This window comes from Bubalus bubalis, chromosome 1 (assembly GCF_019923935.1).
Source record: "Bubalus bubalis isolate 160015118507 breed Murrah chromosome 1, NDDB_SH_1, whole genome shotgun sequence".
In the NCBI taxonomy this organism is placed as follows: domain Eukaryota; kingdom Metazoa; phylum Chordata; class Mammalia; order Artiodactyla; family Bovidae; genus Bubalus; species Bubalus bubalis.
Genome location: NC_059157.1, coordinates 144997611 through 145016374, shown reverse-complemented (window position 1 = coordinate 145016374; position 18764 = coordinate 144997611). Strand labels below are relative to the sequence as shown.

The 18764-nt window shown below is 39.2% G+C and overlaps 1 protein-coding gene across 3 annotated transcripts in view; it reads right to left on the bottom strand.

Moving 5' to 3' along the window:
- Positions 1 to 18764, bottom strand: part of WDR49 (WD repeat domain 49) — a 170372-nt gene that overhangs the window by 118851 nt on the left and 32757 nt on the right. For 2 of the 3 annotated variants that reach the window (XM_006077286.4, XM_044945189.2), the window contains exons 3-5: positions 17176 to 17616; positions 11177 to 11353; positions 10146 to 10320 (exon numbers count right to left, since the gene is read on the bottom strand). In XM_006077286.4, the coding sequence (XP_006077348.3) occupies positions 10146 to 10320; positions 11177 to 11353; positions 17176 to 17616 (793 nt within the window). The remainder of the gene's footprint in view (positions 1 to 10145; positions 10321 to 11176; positions 11354 to 17175; positions 17617 to 18764) is intronic. The other variant, XM_044945192.2, reaches the window with a different exon arrangement.

Genomic DNA, 18764 nt, shown 5'->3' with positions numbered 1-18764 from the left:
TGTACTACTGCATCTTTCTTTTCCACAAAATTTAAAGATGTTTGCTCCTTGGAAGAAAAGCTATGACCAACCTAGATGGTATATTAAAAAGCTGAGACATCACTTTACTGACACAGGTCTGTATAGTTAAAGCTATGGTTTTTCCAGTAGTCATATATGAATGTGGGAGTTGGACCATGAAGAAGGCTGAGCAGAAAAGAATTGATGCTTTCAAACTGTGGTGTTGGAGAAGACTCTTGAGAGTCCCTTGGACTGCAAGGAGATCAATCCTAAAAGAAATCAACCCTGAATATGCATTGGAAGGACTGATGTTGAAGCTGAAGCTCCAATATTTGGCCACCTGACGTGAAGAGCTGACTCATTGTAGAAGACCCTGATTCTGGAAAAGATTGAAGGCAGGAGGAGAAGGAGACAGAGGATGAGATGGTTGGATGGCATCACTGACCCAATGGACATGAGTTTGAGTAAACTGAGGGAGATAGTAAAGAACAGGGAAGCTTGGCATGCTGCAGTCCATGGGGTTGCAAAGAGTCAGACACAACTTAGCAACTGAACAGCAAACAACAATCTTTCTTTTCCACTAAGCCACACTGCCGTATGTACGCCAGGTTTTTTCTATTATCTGATTTGAAGTTCTTACCATTACCAATTACATTCACTGAGCCTCATTGTGAGCATGCATGTGCAGTCACTCGGTCGTGTCCAGCTCTTTGTAACCCTATGGACTGTAGACCACAAGGCTCCTCTATCCATGGGATTTTCCTGGCAAGAACATTGGAGTGGGTTGCCATTTCCTCCTCCAGGGGATCTTCCTGACTCAGAGATAGAACCCGAGTCTCCTGTATCTCCTGCATTGCAGGCAGATTATTTACCACTGAGCCATTGGGGAAGCCCCTTTGAGCCTCACTGGGGAGCAATTAATTTCAGGAGCATAAAGTTTGCTGATCACTTGCTACATTAATACTACTATTTTACTAGAAGTACCAGCAGTATAAAATCTGAGGATAATGTCCTTATCAGGAGCATCCTCAATGAAACAATTCCCTTTGTTTACAGAAAATGCTAAGAGTTATTATAACTTGACTTAATAAAATAGTAGTATAACACATGAAGTATACTACAGAGCACTATAATTATATCTTCAAATCCATGGACATTCCATAATGTCATTACAATACAATCAAAATAAAGTATTTCTACCCTGAAAATTGCTTTGTCATTTCCACATTATATCCAGGTATCTTCTTCAGTTTTAAGGCTTTAAAGAAAGACATATAAAGAAGTACATTTTGTCCTTGTATTTAAAGTATTGCTTTAAGATTTTAATCTGGAGATTCAGTTCAGTTCAGTTGCTCAATCATGTCCGACTCTTTGCGACCCTATGAATTGCAGCACACCAGGCCTCCCTGTCTATCACCAACTCCTGGAGTTCACTCAAACTCATGTCCATCGAGTCAGTGATGCCATCCAGCCATCTCATCCTCTGTCATCTCCTTCTCCTCCTGCCCCCAATCCCTCCCAGCATCAGGGTCTTTTCCAATGAGTCAACTCTTCGCATGAGGTGGCCAAAGTATAGCAAGTGACATTTATGGACCTGTAGTCTTCCATACTGGAGGTTCAAACAATTCACACTTTGTTTCTAAACCAAGATGTAACTCGCTTCTGGTTAAACTGTAGAATGCCAGAGTTCCAGAGAATGCCTGAGCAAAAGGTAAAAGTAAAGCCATTTCCTTGAAATCAAATTACCTGGTAGATAAAAATGTGTTCTTCATTTCTTAAAGAGAGAAAAGGAAATGATGGGTTTATGATGAAAAAGTTTTTAAAATATCAAGCTAGTGGATGGAAAGAACTGACAAAATAAATGATTTGTTTTAAATACTCTCAATGAGTTTGAGGATTGGTAGCAAAATATTTAAAATTACTTTTAGATGATATGTTGAGGGATAAAAAGGACAATTTGATCATGTCTGTCCATTCCTTAAGATGCTAACTTTCAACTCTTCCACTGTCTTGCCCTTTAGTCATAAAAAAGGCATTAAGGGAAGCTGTCATCACAGATCCTCGCCCTTGTGATGCTATCAAAATACTGTGCAATACCAATTAGTTTATGTGGAAAAAGTGATTTGAAAATGAAAAGTGATACCTAAAAACTCAGTAAGTAATGCTATTAAGTGCACTTAGAGTAAGTTAGAATGCTGCTGCTGCTGCTAAGTTGCGTCAGCTGTGTCCGACTCTGTGCGACCCCATAGACAGCAGCTATGGTGTCCTCTGTCCCTGGGAAAACCAGGCTCCTCTGTCCCTGGGATTCTCCAGGTAAGAATACTGGAGTGGGTTGCCATTTTGTTCTCCAGTATATGAAAGTGAAAAGTGAAAGTGAAGTCACTCAGTCATGTCTGACATTTTGCCACCCCATGGACTCTATCCCACCAGGCTCCTCCATCCATGGGATTCTCCAGGCAAGAGTACTGGAGTGGGGTGCCATTACCTTCTCTGAAGTTAGAATGAGGCCCTTTTCTATCATCTGCCAACAGATGGAAGCTATCAGTTCAGTTCAGTCCCTTGGTCGTGTCCGACTCTTTGCGATCCCATGAACTATGTAGCAGGGTAGAAAACTGGGCCATTTCTAACTAAAAATTCTTATTATCATTTTTCAGGTTTTCACTTTATGAGTCATGTGACTTAGGAAAACTCCATTCCTGGAACTTTCTTTGATGTTCTCTCGTGTGAAAGTGAAGTGAAAATCGCTCAGTCTTGTCTGACTCTTTGCGATCCCATGGACTATATAGTCCATGGAATTCTCCAGGCCAGAATACTGGAGTGGGTAGCCGTTCCCTTCTCCAGGGGACCTTCCCAACCCAGTGATCAAACCCAGGTCTCCCACATTGCAGGCAGATTCTTTACCAGCTGAGCTACAAGGGAAGCTGAAGAATACTGGAGTGGGTAGGCTCTCCCTTCTCCAGCGAATCTTCCTGACCCAGGAATTGAACCGGATTCTCCGGCATTGCAGACATTTTCTTTACCAACTGAGCTATCAGGGAAGGTCTCTTGTCTGAAGGAGTCTTGTCTGAGGGAGTTTATTTTCAGTTGTATTCCCTATTTTGAAGTTGGAGTAGTCCCGTTCTCTGAGACCACCCCAGGACTCTCTACATTCTGAATAACTACCATTTCAAAGAGGAAAGATAAGAAAGAATAAAGCTAGCTATTCCATTTAAAAAAAAAAAATCTAACTCAGCCCTGGTAGGCATATTAAAAATAATAATGCCATTCTTTTAATGAATTTTTAAAATACTAGACTAGACTTATAATGGATCTTACCCTTCTGTCACACTATGGGAAAATCTACAGGAAGAGATCTTTTACTGCAAATATTGGCCAGTTGCTCACAGCTGATTTCAACTGCTTTAAACCCAGTGAGAGCACTGCCCAGAAGGGCAGCATGTTCCTGCTGACTCTGTGGTGCACCGTTTTTGTCTGGAGAACTGACGTAGATGTAGGGAAATGGAAAAATACACAGGCAAGACACTAAATCTGGCTTCTTTTCCAGATTTAGTCTGCATCAATTAGAAAGGCTCCCTAAGAAAACAATCTGCTTTCTGTATTCTAAATTCTCTGGCACCCTTTCATTAATCAGCTCAGCAATTAGTGATTTTATCAGTTCAAACTGTTTTGTACCTTCTCGTAGCCATGGTCAAACAAAGAGGGCAAAACACCTTCCAACATAATAAAGAAAAGCAATCATATTTATTGTAGGCAATTTAGTATTCACTCTTTCCAGAGCTGAACTTCCAGTCTGTGGGTTTCAAGGTTTCCAATGATATTATCTATATGGAAAAGCAATTCTTTATGATCAAATAAGAGAGAGAAAATTCTCTGAGGTTCAAGACATTTATGTCTTGCCACTATTGCTCAAAATCTCTGTACTTACTCTGCACTTACTTTACATTTCAAAAGGTAATTATTTTTCCATTAAGATACAACACAGAACCACTCAGATGAGATGAAAGCACTTTCTCCTTCAAAGTTTTAAATAAACCTAACCTTATCTTAAAGCAGTAAGCTAATATCCTTATGTCTGAAAGTGAGTATTTCTTATATTTCAGTTTTACAGATACTTTTATCTTAGCTTCAGTGAAACAGTATTACCAAGCGTGCCCATGTATTAGCTTCTTTTGTCTGTTGTATATTCCCTCCTCACACTGAGATGGAAATCAGTAAAAATGTTCCTCGAGGAGGTCTAAGAATATCAGTTCCTGTTGCTGGGGACAAACAAAGCCTCACTTGAAAGCAACCAGTGTTTGCTTGCTCCTCACAGAGCAAGGCTAGCAGACCAAGGAGCATAATTGCTACTAAGACCATCGTCCTGTGTTTGATTCCAGCCTGCTTTCCTCTTTTTTCTGCCTCCTCATTTCAGCCTTCCTCCCTTCGCCTCATACCAAAACACCTGAGTTGCAAAGAAGCCAAGAAACAGTTGTAGTTAAGCTTCAAGTCCCAGTGACTAAACCTGGGGAAAGGCAGTCATCCTTTGCCTTAAACTGAAGCGGATCCCCTTTCAGAGGTACCTGAGCTTCGAATCTCAACTTTGAAAGAAGGGAATCTTATATAGATACTTCACCTTTCTACACACTCTACTTTCTCCTTTTTCAGTTATCGTCTCTTCTACTACATTTTCCTCAACAGCCATTGCAGAGTATCAAACTACACATTGTTGGTAAGTGTATTTTTCTCACTTTGACCTTTTTCTTTTTACCATAAATTATCCCTCTTAAAAAAAGAAGGCTACCAATATTTAGCAAGATTTCTCTTGGTTTCTCTTTTCTTTTGAAATATTTTAATAATATTTTCCCAATGTCTTAGTCCAGGCTGCTATAAGAAAATGTAGAGACCTAGTAATGTAAACAGCAAATGTATATCTCCCACAGTTCGGGAGGCTAGGACATCCAGGACCAAGGTCCTGACAGATTCGATGTCTGGTTAGGGCCCACTTTTTAGTTCACAGATGCCCTCTCCTCACTGGGCCCTCACATGGTGAAGAAGTAAGAGAATCTTCTGGGGTCTCTTTTATAAGGGCACTAATCCTAGTCATCCTGTTTATTTAACTTATATGCAGAGTACATCGTGAGACACACTCGGCTAGAAGAAGCACAAGCTGGAATCAAGATTGCCGGGAGAAATATCAATAACCTCAGATACGCAGATGACACCACCCTTATGGAAGAAAGTGAAGAGGACCTAAAAAGCCTCCTGATGAAAGTGAAAGAGGAGAGTGAAAAAGTTGGCTTAAAGCTCAACATTCAGAAAATGAAGATCATGGCATCTGGTCCCATCACTTCATGGCAAATAGATGGGGAAACAGTAGAAACAGTGTCAGACTTTATTTTGGGGGGCTCCAAAATCACTGCAGATGGTGATTGCAGCCATGAAATTAAAAGACGCTTACTCCTTGGAAGGAAAGTTATGACCAACCTAGATAGCATATTGAAAAGCAGACACATTACTTTGCCAACAAAGGTTCATCTAGTCAAGGCTATGGTTTTTCCAGTGGTCATGTATGGATGTGAGAGTTGGACTGTGAAGAAAGCTGAGCGCCGAAGAATTGATGCTTTTGAACTGTGGTGTTGGAGAAGACTCTTGAGAGTCCCTTGGACTGCAAGGAGATCCAACCAGTCCATTCTGAAGAAGATCAGTCCTGAGTGTTCATTGGAAGGACTGACACTAAAGCTTAAACTCCAGTACTTTGGCCACCTCATGTGAAGAGTTGACTCATTGGAAAAGACCCTAATGCTGGGAGGGATTGGGGGCAGGAGGAGAAGGGGATGACAGAAAATGAGATGGCTGGATGGCATCACCCACTCTATGGACATGAGTTTGAATTAACTCCAGGAGTTGGTGATGGACAGGGAGGCCTGCTGTGCTACAGTTCATGGGGTTGCAAAGAGTCGGACACGACTGAGCGACTGAACTGAACTGAACTGAATCCTATTCATGGGGCTGTCCTGGTGCCTCAGCAGTAAAGGACACCTGTCCCACCTGCCAATGGAGGACACACAGGATCGATTCCTGGGTCAGGAATATACCCTGGAGCAGGCAATGGCAATGCACTCCAGTATTCTTGTCTGGAGAATCCCATGGACACAGGAGCCAGGCAGGCTACAGTCCATGGGGTCGCAAGAGTGGGACATGACTTAGTGATTGAACAACAACAAATCTTATTCTTGATAGCCACACCTTCATGACTTAATCATCTCCCAAAGGCACAATCATAAGGAGGGAGGACTAGGATTAGGACTCCAACATATGAATTTTGGGGGAGGGGACACAAAATTCCAATCCATACATTCTTCCCCTAGCCCTCTCCCCCAATTCATGTCCTTATCACATGTAAAATACATCTCAACAGTCCTGAAAGTCTTAACTCATTCCAACAACATTAAAGTCTTAAGTTCAAATCTCATCTAAATATCTAAATCAGACTTGGGTAGGACTCAGGATACAATCAACCCATCCTGAGGCAAATCCTTCTCCAAGCTATGAACTTGTGGAACCAAGTAAGTTCTATGCTTCCAAAATAAAGTGGTAGAACAGGCATGTGATAAGTATTTCTATTCCAAAAGAGAGGAAAAAGGAAGTGAAATGTCTCAAGTAAATATAAAACCTAACAAGGAAAACTGCATTAAACATTATGGATCAAGAATAGCCCTCCTGGTCTGGTTATCTGCCTTCCAGACCCACTGGGATAGCAATGTCACCCTCAAAGTTACTTTCCGTGATGTGGCAGTGGCCCCAGCCACGCCACAGCTCTCTAAGGTGGCTCCACTCATATCAGGGCTCCACTGGATCCAGCCTACACCAGGTCTCTGCCAGGCTTCCCCCACCAAGGCATTAGGCCGGGGCATGCTGGCTCACCTGAACCACAGAGGCAGCCTCACTCACCTTTGAAACCACTCTGCAATATCTCAAGACAAAAAGATCTAGGAGTTTGAAGGCACAGTCATAGAATCTAACTCAACTAAAGCATGGGTTCCCCAGGTGGCGCAGTGGTAAAGAACCAGCCTGTCAATCCAGGAGACATGAGAAACGCAGGTTCAACCCCTGGGTCAGGAAGATCCCCTAGAGGAGGGCATGGCAACCCACTCTGTTATTCTTGCCTGGAAAATTCCATAAACAGAGGAGCCTGGTGGGCTACAGTCCATGGGGTCACAAAGAATCAAATGCAACTGAACACACACACACACAAAAATCTAAAGCATAGTTATTAAAAAAAAATAGTTGACTAAAAATGAAAAAGCCTCCATAACTAGTAGGACAATATCAAGCCTTTTACATATAAATAATGGGAGTCCCTGGGGGGGAAAAGAGAGAAACAGAAACCTTTGGAAAAAATAACAATAGAAACAGTTTCAAATTTAATGAATATTCTAAATCCACATATCTGAGAATCTCAGTGAATTCTAAACAGCATAAATACACACACACACCAAGAAAACTAAGGCACATTACAATCAAATTGCTTAAAATCAGTGAGAAATGGAAGGACCATAAGAACATTGTACTATGTGTTAGAGTGCACCCTAATGAGAATAAAGGACATATTTCCTGCCCTAAAAACAGTGTTTTAATTTTCAGTTTCTGTATAAATGTGATTTGCATGTCAGGCATCCAAACTTCCTGCTGGGATTAGGAAGGTTATGACAGAACCAAGATTCTGACGTGAAAACAGGAGTTTGTAGGAACCCAAGAGCAGAGCCTGAACTGAGGAGTTTGCAAATTACACAAGGAAGAGCCCACCTGCACTGGATGGCTGAAGAGACAAATATGATGCTTGGCAAAGGGAAGAGAAGTTTCAGTAGTAATACTGGCAAGGGAGATTCTTCTTTGGTGGCAGATCTAGAATATCTCAGAATAAATACTCCTTCAGAAGTAGTCAACATTGAGAAAGTGAGCTAGGGAGAGTCCAAGCATTGGCCCCCAGAGAGCATCTGTCATTTGTAAAAAGAACATTTCCCTACTTGGGAATTGAAGTCATTATAAGATATTCTAATATTGTTCATCACTCCACATTTCCAACCTTGAGTTCTGAAGATCCCATTTCTAAAGGCTGCCTGTTTCTCTCCTTGCTTTATCATTTCCATTTTCTCATGACCAACTAGCCAATTTGATTGCAGTTTCTTTCTCTGTCCTCCAATCTATGCTGGACAGAACTACTAAATAAACTTTTCCTAAACGCTATCTGTATCAAGTCTGCACAGATTTCCTCAAAAACCTTCAGTGCATCACTGTTTCATTTTTCTGTTAAATGTGAACTTGGTCTGGTTGTCAAGATCTTCCAACAGACATTCCTGTCGACCTTGGCATTGTTATTTTCTTAATACTCCATGTCTAATCTATTCATGTCCATCTCTGCTGCCATTACTATGCCTGCTTGCCTATATTTCCTCATGTTCACTGTGCTCTCTTCCTCTCCCCTCATTCATCCTTCAACTACCTCCACTGACCCCTAAGCTTTTTCTCATGTCTTTTCCTACTTACAAATTCCAAAAGAGTCAAAATCTTGTTTATATGACTTAGTAGTTAATTTTCAGCACCACTGTACAATGTTTAAATAAGTTATTTTATATTACTCTTTCATTCTTATTTGTATATTAAGTTTTTTGAAATAAGTCTATAATTTATCTTTCTCCTATTGCCATCAATGCCTAAGACAGTTTTAAAGCACAAAAAAATATTAAGTCTTTAGTTTATATATGAAAATATAATACTTGTTTGGAAGCAGCTGTAACACCTTCCATCACTTTCAAGTACTCTCTTCACCTTCTAGTACTTACTTGTTTCCATGTTATGAAAACATAACACAGAATTTTGTGCCTGTCACACAGAGTGGATGACCAAAAATTTTATTTTTTGTTTACCCATGTTTAATATCATGCGAGAATTAAGGGTAGGTAGAAAGTACAAAGGGCCTCCCAGGTAGCTCAGCTGTTAAAGAATCTGTCTCCAATGCAGGAGACCCTGATTTGATTCCTGGGTTGGGAAGATTCCCTGGAGGAGGAGGGCATGGCAACCCACTCCACTATTCTTGCCTGGAGAATCCCCATGGACAGAGGAGCCTGGTGGGCTACCATCCATAGAGTCACAAAGAGTCAGACATGACTGAGTGACTAAGCACAACACAGCACAGAAATTACAAAAGACATGGTATGATTTGTACCAAAGAAAAAAATGCAGAACTTATAGTTCATCATGTGGGATATTATTATCATGGGTCATGCATTAAAGAGTTAGTTCCAAACTCTTAAAACTCAAAGAGGGTAAAGCTATCACACCAGCCAATTGTTGGGTCCATTTTGACTATCTCTTCTTCAAAGTACATTAAGAATATACCTGTAATATAACAATGAGACTGATCCATTCTTTTCAGTGGGTATTGTTTAAGTAATAGTTTTAAAGTGAGAAAAATACCATAGTCTTAGTGTCTGGACCAAAACAGATATCAGAACAGATACTGCACATTTGGATCTTAAACCATCATATGCAAAATTTGTAAAAATTAGGCATAATACAAAATTAGCGAACTCATTGTTGACTAGGTTTTAAAAAAGTCCTGACCTTCCATAGATACTGTTTTATAACATACTCCTATCTCACAGAGAACTGCCACTCAAGTACTCTAGATCAAAGCAGTTCAGTCATTATATAGAAAAAGAGAAACAAGAAAAGAAAATTAAGAAGATTCCATTTTGAAGACAGTCAAACTAATACACCTCTCATGAGAATACAAAGAAAACAAGGGAGTGTTTTAAGGGCTCTTGTTAAGTTCTTTTATTAAGTAGACCCAAATGTGACTACACAAAATTAGTTAGGATCAGAGTTGGGGTGAAGTTAAATGGATTCTGTGATAATTTTCTCCTCTCTCTTGAGATTTCTTGACTGCACAGTCCATCTGAATTAATTGTATGAGGCATAAATTTTAGAAAGAAAGAAGTAATTCCTGCTAGCATGTAGGGGATAGCAGAATTCAGGTCAGAACCTCCTGGGAATCAATTATTAGTTTCTAGACTTGAACACTGTATGTGAAATATTTTCATGAAAAAATACAAATGTAGAAGGCTAAGGTGACTGTTTCTTTCATCGCTGTTTAGGTTCAGTACCTTGTCTGACCCAGTCTCCATGATGAAGTTTGTGCCCTAACGTATAGCAACATTTGTGATGTCCAGAGCGCAGCTCTGCCCAGTTAATGGTCACTGTTGCTTCTTCATCTTCACATGCACCAGCAGGATGCTCAAAAAGGGAAATCAAGGCCGTTGTGAAAGCAATTACTTGAACCTTGAGAGGGACATTGCAAGAAAAATAAATAAGCATAGGGTAATTGTTGAAAGAAGATTCTATATTTTTTAAGATTAATAAGGAGTAGATATTGAACAAATAGGCATTTATTTAATATTATTTAAAGGTCACAGGCAGTTATATTGAAAGGCATGACACTACAAGGTTGCTAAGGCAATTACCAAGGGCATTTATTTGTTTGCTTTTATGATATATTTGTCATTAATACAGTAAGGATGAAAAACTTACATAATTATGAAATGAAATTGTTCAAATTAGACTATTTCAGCATTCATACACATATTCTGTCTATGTCATTCATTAAAAAATCATTTTTCAGAGTCGTAGAATATGATGGAAAAACAGAAATCACTGTATGCAGTGTCTGAGGTTTGGTGCTGCTCTCTTTAATGCATCTATTCCTTCGTCACTTGAGACAGGAAATAAGCATGTCCAGGGAGTCTGCTACTGAGAAGCCTGAAACTTTGTGAATAAAAATCTGAATAATCAATATAAAACAGTTGTGAGACATAACTTTAGACATTTAGCATTATATGTTGATTCACGTTGGGATCTAATAGATTAAGCATCCTATGGTGAAAAAGTTAGCAAATACTTTTTCCTAAATAAAGAAAATGAGTCTATACCTAGGCAAGAAAACCACAGTGAAGATTGGTTTTCATAGGCAAGAAGAGGAACTATGACCTAGTCCATCTTTTCATGTCCATGGTATGTGGCCTTGTCATCTATAAAGCAGTTCAATTAGGAGGTCACATTCATTGCACTCTATTTCTATTTTGAGCTATAGTTTGATGATTGAATCCATAATGTTCAACCTTATCCTCCCCTCACTTACCTTTCCAGTTATGTCCCCAAAAGAAAGAATTGACTCATTGGCATCAAGAGGGTTGTACCAATAATCCATACAAATTGGTGATCCTTTCAGGCCTTGGAGTTTATATTGACAAGGAAATTCTTCTTTGGACAGTAGATCATAGAAACAAATCTCTTTACTTGTAAAAGCCACTGCTATCTAAAGTAACAAAGAATAAAATCAGAAAACATTTTTGATGGATTTAGTGGAATGAAAAGAAGACATGCAAATCATTCAGTCCCATCACTTCATGGAAAATGGATGGGGAAAAATGGAAACAGTTGACAGACTTTATCTTCTTGGGCTCCAAAATCACTGTAGATGTTGACTGAAGCCATGAAATAAAAAAAGGCTTGCTCCTTGGAATAAAAGCTATGACAAACCTAGATAGTATATTAAAAAACAGAGACATTACTTTGCTGACGAAGGTCCATGTAAGTCAAAACTATGGTTTTTCCAGTAGTCATGTATGGATGTGAGAGTTGGACCTTAAAGAAGGCTGAGTGAAGAATTGATGCTTTTGAACTGTAGTGTTGGAAAAGACTCTTGAGAGTTCCTTGGACTGCAAGGAGATCAAACTAGTCAATCCTAAAGGAAATCAATCCTGAATATTTTTTTGGAAGGACTGATGCTGAAGGTGAATCTCCAATACTTTGGCCACTTGATGTGAAGAACCAACTGACTGGAAAAGACTTTGATGTTGGAAAAATTGAGGGTAGGAACAGAAGGGGCAACAGAAGATGATATGGTTGGAAAGCATCACTGACTCAATGGACATGAATTTGAGGAAGCTTCAGGAGACAGTGAAGGACAGGGAAGCCTGGCATGCTACAGTCCATGGGGTCGCAAAGAGTCGGACATGACTGAGCGACTGAACAACAACAAAAACCAGAACAGAGGTGTCACCAGAGATATCTGCAAAAACCACAGGCTAGTTGTGTGTGGTGGCAGAAACTCAGGGTCTAGAGATCAGAGTTACTCCAGGTCCCAGCATCACTGTATGGCCCAGCAAACCTTTGTACACCAAAAATTTACTTTTCCGTCTTCATGTAAATTGTCTTTATCCCCTTTGAACTACTAAACCACCACTCCAACACCCTCTTCTGTCTTTCCTAAAGATGGTATTTTTACAACCTAGACAGCATATTAAAAAGCAGAGACATTACTTTGCCAACAGAGGTCTGTATGGTCTAAGATACGGTTTTTCCACTATACAGATGTGAGTTGGACCATAAAGAAGGCTGAGTTGAGTGCCAAAGAGTTGATGCTTTTGAACTGTGTTTCTGGAAAAGACTCTTGAGATCCCCTTGGACTGCAAGGTGATCAGTCAATCCTAAAGGAAATCAACCCTGAATATTTATTGGAAGGACTGATACTGAGGCTGAAGCTCCAATACTTCGGCCACCTGATATGAAGAGTTGACTCATAGGAAAAGACTGATACTCAGAAAGACTGAAGGAGGAGAAGGGGCTGACAGAGGATGAGAGGGTTGGATGGTATCACCGACTCAATGGGAATAAGTTTGAGCAAACTCTGGGAGACAGTGAAGGACAGGGAGGTCTGACATGCTGCAATCCATGCGGTTGCAAAGAGTCAGACATGACTTAGCAACCAAACAACATCAACAACAAAGATGGTATTTAAGGTGAGGGCTTTGGACATTTTGGTGAGTTACTCAGTTCATCTGAGATACTTCTGATATATATGTTATTCCCAACACCAGGAATGCCAGATTAGTTTAACATACAAATATCAACTAATGTAATACACCATATTAAAAGAATAAAGGAGAACGGCTATATTATCAACTCAATATCTGCAAAAAAGCATTTTACAAAGCCCAATGCATTTTCATGATAAAAATATTCAACAAATCAGGAATAGAAAGAAATTTGATAAAGAGATTGTACAAGAAGGAAAAAATCTACAGCTGATATTATACTTGATGGTGAACAACAATGTATTCTCCCTAAGATCAGAAATAAAACAAGGATGTTCACTCTCACCACTTCTATTCAATGCTGTGCTAGAGTTTCTATCCAGGGAAATTAGGCATGAAAAATAAACAACAGCAAAACCAATTAAAACTAATAAATGAATTCAGCAAAGTTGCAGGGTATAAGATCAAGTTTATAAATCTATTTATATTAATTATCAATGGACAATCTGAAAATGAAATTATCAAAGAGGATGTTAACAGAATGAAAAGAAAAAGGACAAACTGGGATACAATATTTGTAAATTATCTATCACATAATTGAAAATACATAGAATATGTACAGAATTCTCAAAACTCAACAATAACAAAATAAACCCAATAAAAATGGTCAAAGAATTTGAACAAACACTTCACTGAAAAGGATATATAGGTAGGAAACGAGCACATGAAAACATGCTCAACATTATTACTCATTAGGGAAAAGTGAAATCAAACCTCAATAAGACAAAATAAAAACCTACTGCTAAGTCGCTTTAGTCGTGTCTGACTCTGTGCGACCCCATAGATGGCAGCCCACCAGGCTCCCCCGTCCCTGGGAGTCTCCAGGCAAGAATACTGGAGTGGGTTGCCATTTCCTTCTCCAATGCATGAAAGTGAAAAGTGAAAGTGAAGTCGTTCAGTCGTGTCCGACTCTTCGCGACCCCATGGACTGCAGCCTACCAGGCTCCTCTGTCTATGGGCTTTTCCAGGCAAGAGTACTGGAGTGGGGTGTCATTGCCTTCTCCGACAAACCTACTAACAGGGCTAATATTAAGAGAAAGGAAAAAACTTGATCATACCAAGTATTGGTGAGGATATGTTATATCAAAAATGGAATATTACACAACCATAAAAGATAAATTTCTCATATATCCAACAGCATAGATGAATCTCAAAATAATTATGCTAATTATGTTAAAGAAGCCAGACCAAAAAAGAAAAGTGTATACACTGTATAATGTCAATTACATAACAGATGAGAAAATGCAAACCAGTCTATAGTGACAGAAAGCATACCAGTGGTTACTTGACAAGTAAGAAAGGGAGGGGCTGGATGAAGGATTACAAAACTACTCGAGGAAAATCTGAGGGTGAAAAAACGCATTCATTATCTTCATCATACTATTGATTTTTCACAGCTATGTACATATATTAAAATCTGTCAACTTGGATACATTTAATACATGCAGTGGATTTTGTATAATCACACCTAAACAAAGCTGTTTTAAAAAGAAGAAAAAAATATAAACGTTAACGCTGTGTAAGAACAAAGGAAAGGCTAAGATTTAATGATCAGTCCTGGAAAGCAGAAACAGTGCAACATAGTCATTACCCAATACCAACACAAACATTACATGATAATACAGAATGTTACAAGGGCTTCCCAGGTGGTGCTAGTGGTAAAGAACCCAGGCAATGCAGGAGATGTAAGAGATGTGGGTTCAATCCCTGGGTTGGGAAGATTCCCTGGAGGAGGTCACAGCAACTCACACCAGTATTCTTGCCTGGAGAATCCCAGGGACAGAGGAGCCTGGCAGGCTACAGTCCATAGGATTGCAAAAAAGTAGGACATGACTGAAGCAACTTAGTATAGACGCACGCACAGAATGCTACACACACATACCAAAAAAAAGGATAAACTAGAAACATTTTTAATCCACGCCAGCTAAACATTAACATCAGATCCTTAGCAAGAAAGAACTGGATATGATGTCAACTGCCACTAGGGACACAGCAAAGATTCTGAAGCACAGGTTCTGAAATCAAGCCACCTTAGTTTACAAATCTTGCAACGCTGATTGCATCCTGTGTGACATGGGGCACGTATCACAACCTTTCCTTGCCCAGTCTCTCTTTCTTAAAGTGGAAATAAATCCCCTCGAAAGTGATTATTCATCGGAAGGACTGAAGCTGAAGCTCCAACACTTTGGCCACCTGATGCCAAGAGTACTCATTGGAAAAGACCCTGATGCTGGGAAAGACTGAGGACAAGAGAGAAGGGGGTGACAGAGAATGAGATGATTGGACGGCATCATGGAATCAATGAAAATTCATTTGAACAAACTCCAGGAGATAGTGAAGAACAGGGAAACCTGACAAGCTGCAGTCCATGGGGTCACAGAGTCGGAAACCACTTTGTGACTGAACAACAAGGTGATCTGGAGATGATTAACAGAGCAAGGCATGTGTACATAGAAAGCTAATGTTCATGATGATTATTTTTTGATGATTCTTGGCAGTAGAACATACTATTCCCCACTTGAAAGAATCTGGCTCTTGGAGCCATTCAAATGGCTGGTCCTGGGTCTGCTCTAATAAATATACAAGATGATCCTGGAACGTCTAGTCTAACCAGGAAATGAGGAAGCTTTGAAAGACAGATAGGGTTATATCAGAAAAGACTCCAGCTAACTTGTATTAGTTCCATTGTCCAAAGATGGTATAATTTAGGGGGCAGGATAATAACTCAGTGGATTGAGATATATCAAGTTTGTTTAAATCCATGAGTTTATAATGATATTGATAACAATAATGATATATCACTCATTTTTCATCTCATTAGAAAACTAGCTAATTATTTTGAATACTGGTAAATAAAAGGAAAGACCTGGGCATTTATTCTGCCTTTGTTAACAATTTGTATTACACAGTAGCTAATGACAGGGAGTTTCTTTATTTTATAGAGGTATTCCAGCTTATAAAAAAAAAGGAAATGATGAAATTAGAATATCACCATCTTGCAACTCCTGATAAATTGATGTATCTAAGAATAATCCATAATATATGTTAACATCCCAAGAAGAGAAGGAACCAGGCATTCTGTGCCCTGTGACTGAAGAACACCTCTTCTAAAATATACAAACGATCAAGGCCTTCGACTTGAGGACCAATTTACTGGAAACACGGAGAGCAAGTGGCCATGTTAAACAACCCCATGCAAACAGTCTGAGAAATTCAGACTGTGAGAAACTCCAAAGGACAAACACCTAGCTTCTTGAACAATAGCAATAGCAACAACAACAAAATACAAAATAGAAATGAGATGGAGGAAAATGTGTGAATCAAAAAAGGCATATCAACCATTCATAATGTTTGGAACTTATTCATATCTTGAGTCAAACATACGATCAAAACAAATGACAAACTATTAAAAAATCTTAAGACAATGAAATATGTTCATGACTGGATATTTCATTATATTAAGGAGTTATTGTTATTGGTATAAAATGTGATATGGTATTATGGTTGTGCTAAAGAGACATTTTTCAGAAATACTGAAGTATTTACAGATTAAATGATTGGAATTTTGGATTTCAGTATAAAGGGGAGATGTAGAAGAAACAGGAGGGCTGTGAATTGGAAATGGCTAAGGATGAATACTGGCTCTTAATGGGATTATCTCTGCTTGTGTGTGCACTTTAATTTTTTCATAGTAAAATTTACCATCTGTTTAATGTAATATAATAAGAGTATGGGTTCTTTAAGCTGCATTATTCCCTCAGAAACTGACTTTCCTTTCAGTATGTTATCTTCCTTATAGGTATGGTTACATGAGGGTATCTGGACTGAATGGGCCCTACCCATCAAAATTAAGAAACTGACTAATCCAGCAGTCAAAATCAGATCAGCGGTTTCCTGAAATTTTCTGATCTGTGCCTTGCACTTATACAGCCTCTCAACTCTGCATGTATACTTTCCAACTGCTAAAACCTACAGGGGTATAAAGGTCTCATCAGCTAGTAATGTACACTGGCCTCCTGTGGGACAGAGCCAAGAACCTGAGTCGCCACCGGTTTTGTCATTTAAAGGCACACAACAAAAGTCTGGGAAATGGAAATATTCACTTAGCTTGACTTGTGTTCCCTCCAGGTCAGATTAAAGGTATGGAAGAATAATGCAGTTCTCTATCACTGCTAGTGTTACACTTGCTATTTATCAGGAGTCCTGTCCCATCATTTCCCCCCTTTAACAAGCAATACATTTATGTATACAGCCTCGGTACCTTGTTTACATTTTCCAGAGAAACCATACTTGTCACCCACAGGTGCTTTAGCTTGGTGGCATCTGAAGTGATGGGAAGTGTTTCTTGCAGCTTTAAATTCTCTCCCCAGATTCCTACTGAACCTTCCTTACTGATGGTCAGATAACGACTTGAACTTTTTAAGAAAATTACTCTTTGGATGGTATCCTTGTGTTTCACTGGGAGAAATTCAAGGTCTCTCCACTGGGGAACCACAGTTGCCTTTGCTTGTTCATCTTTCTCATAAAGTGTTAACAGCAGAAATGAAGTCAGCTTGTCCCAATTAATGAAGCCCTCTTGGGTCACATCCACTTTATCAAAGAGCTCTCCATATTCTTCCTTTGTACCGCAACCAACAATCTCTGTCATCCTCTGCACAAACTCTTCTCTGGACATACAAATGGTTTGACTGGGCTCTGAGGGCTAGAAACAAGAACAAAAATTAGACATCAGTGAAAGAGACCATTGTGCTACCCTCAAAGGTGAATCTCATCAGCAATTCTTCCAAGATGAAAAAAATACCTTCTACCTTACAATGGTATTATACTGAAGTGAATTTGGGCTGCGGAGCAAATAATTGACAGATCTGCAAGTTGACATCCTCAATCACAGATGTCCTTGCAATTGACAGAGGGAAGCAGGAAAGCCAGAGATTTGAGATTTGATATGATGGTGGATGCAGAGGTCAGAGTGACACAGAACTGTGAACCAAGCATGCAGGTGACCTCTAAAAGCTGGGCAAGGCAAGGAAACAGAGGGTCTCCAGAAGGAAAACCATCTTGACCATACCTTTATATTAGCTCTGGAAAACCCATTTTGGAATTCTGAGCTGTAGAACTGTAAAATAATATAGTTATGAGTTTTATGCTACTAAGTTTGTGGTAATTTGTTATAGCATCAATAGGAAATGAATATAGTGGTTTAGAGAAAATAGATGAATACCTGAGGAGAGTTTAGCATTGCCAGTAAAATGGTATCACGGTAACACTTTAATCCAAGAGCAAGAAGTCACCTCTATGAACACACAATTACAAAACCAGTGAAACCTTATAAGTTGATTTTGGTTATTCATGATAGTTATGTACTATAATGGTTATGTTCTACAAACACAAAATTAGCAGATATTGAATGATGGCTTTTATGGAAAGACACGGTTAGGTTTCTGTGAGCCTCTGGTCACAATATTTTCATCAACTGGTCAAATCGTAATTTTGTTTTATGTCTGTTTCCATTGAAAGACATTTTAATACATATTGTTAATTCATTAACATTGAATTCATGGCCCACAGCACTATAACTTATGACTGAACGGAGCTCATCTAACACATGTATTTTCTCCAAAAGGCACAGCATAGCCTTCTTGCACTTAGACAGAACTTTATACTACACTTGGGGAGCCATTTTAAAAAGTGAAAATCATCAAGAAAAACAGCTCAAAATGCAAAAACTTTACACTAAGTGGAGCACAAATAGAATACCTGTTTATAGTGCAAGAACTGGAATAAGAAGGCAAAGTGTGTACGTAAAATAGATAGCTAATGGGAAGTTGCTGTATAATACGGGGAGCTCAA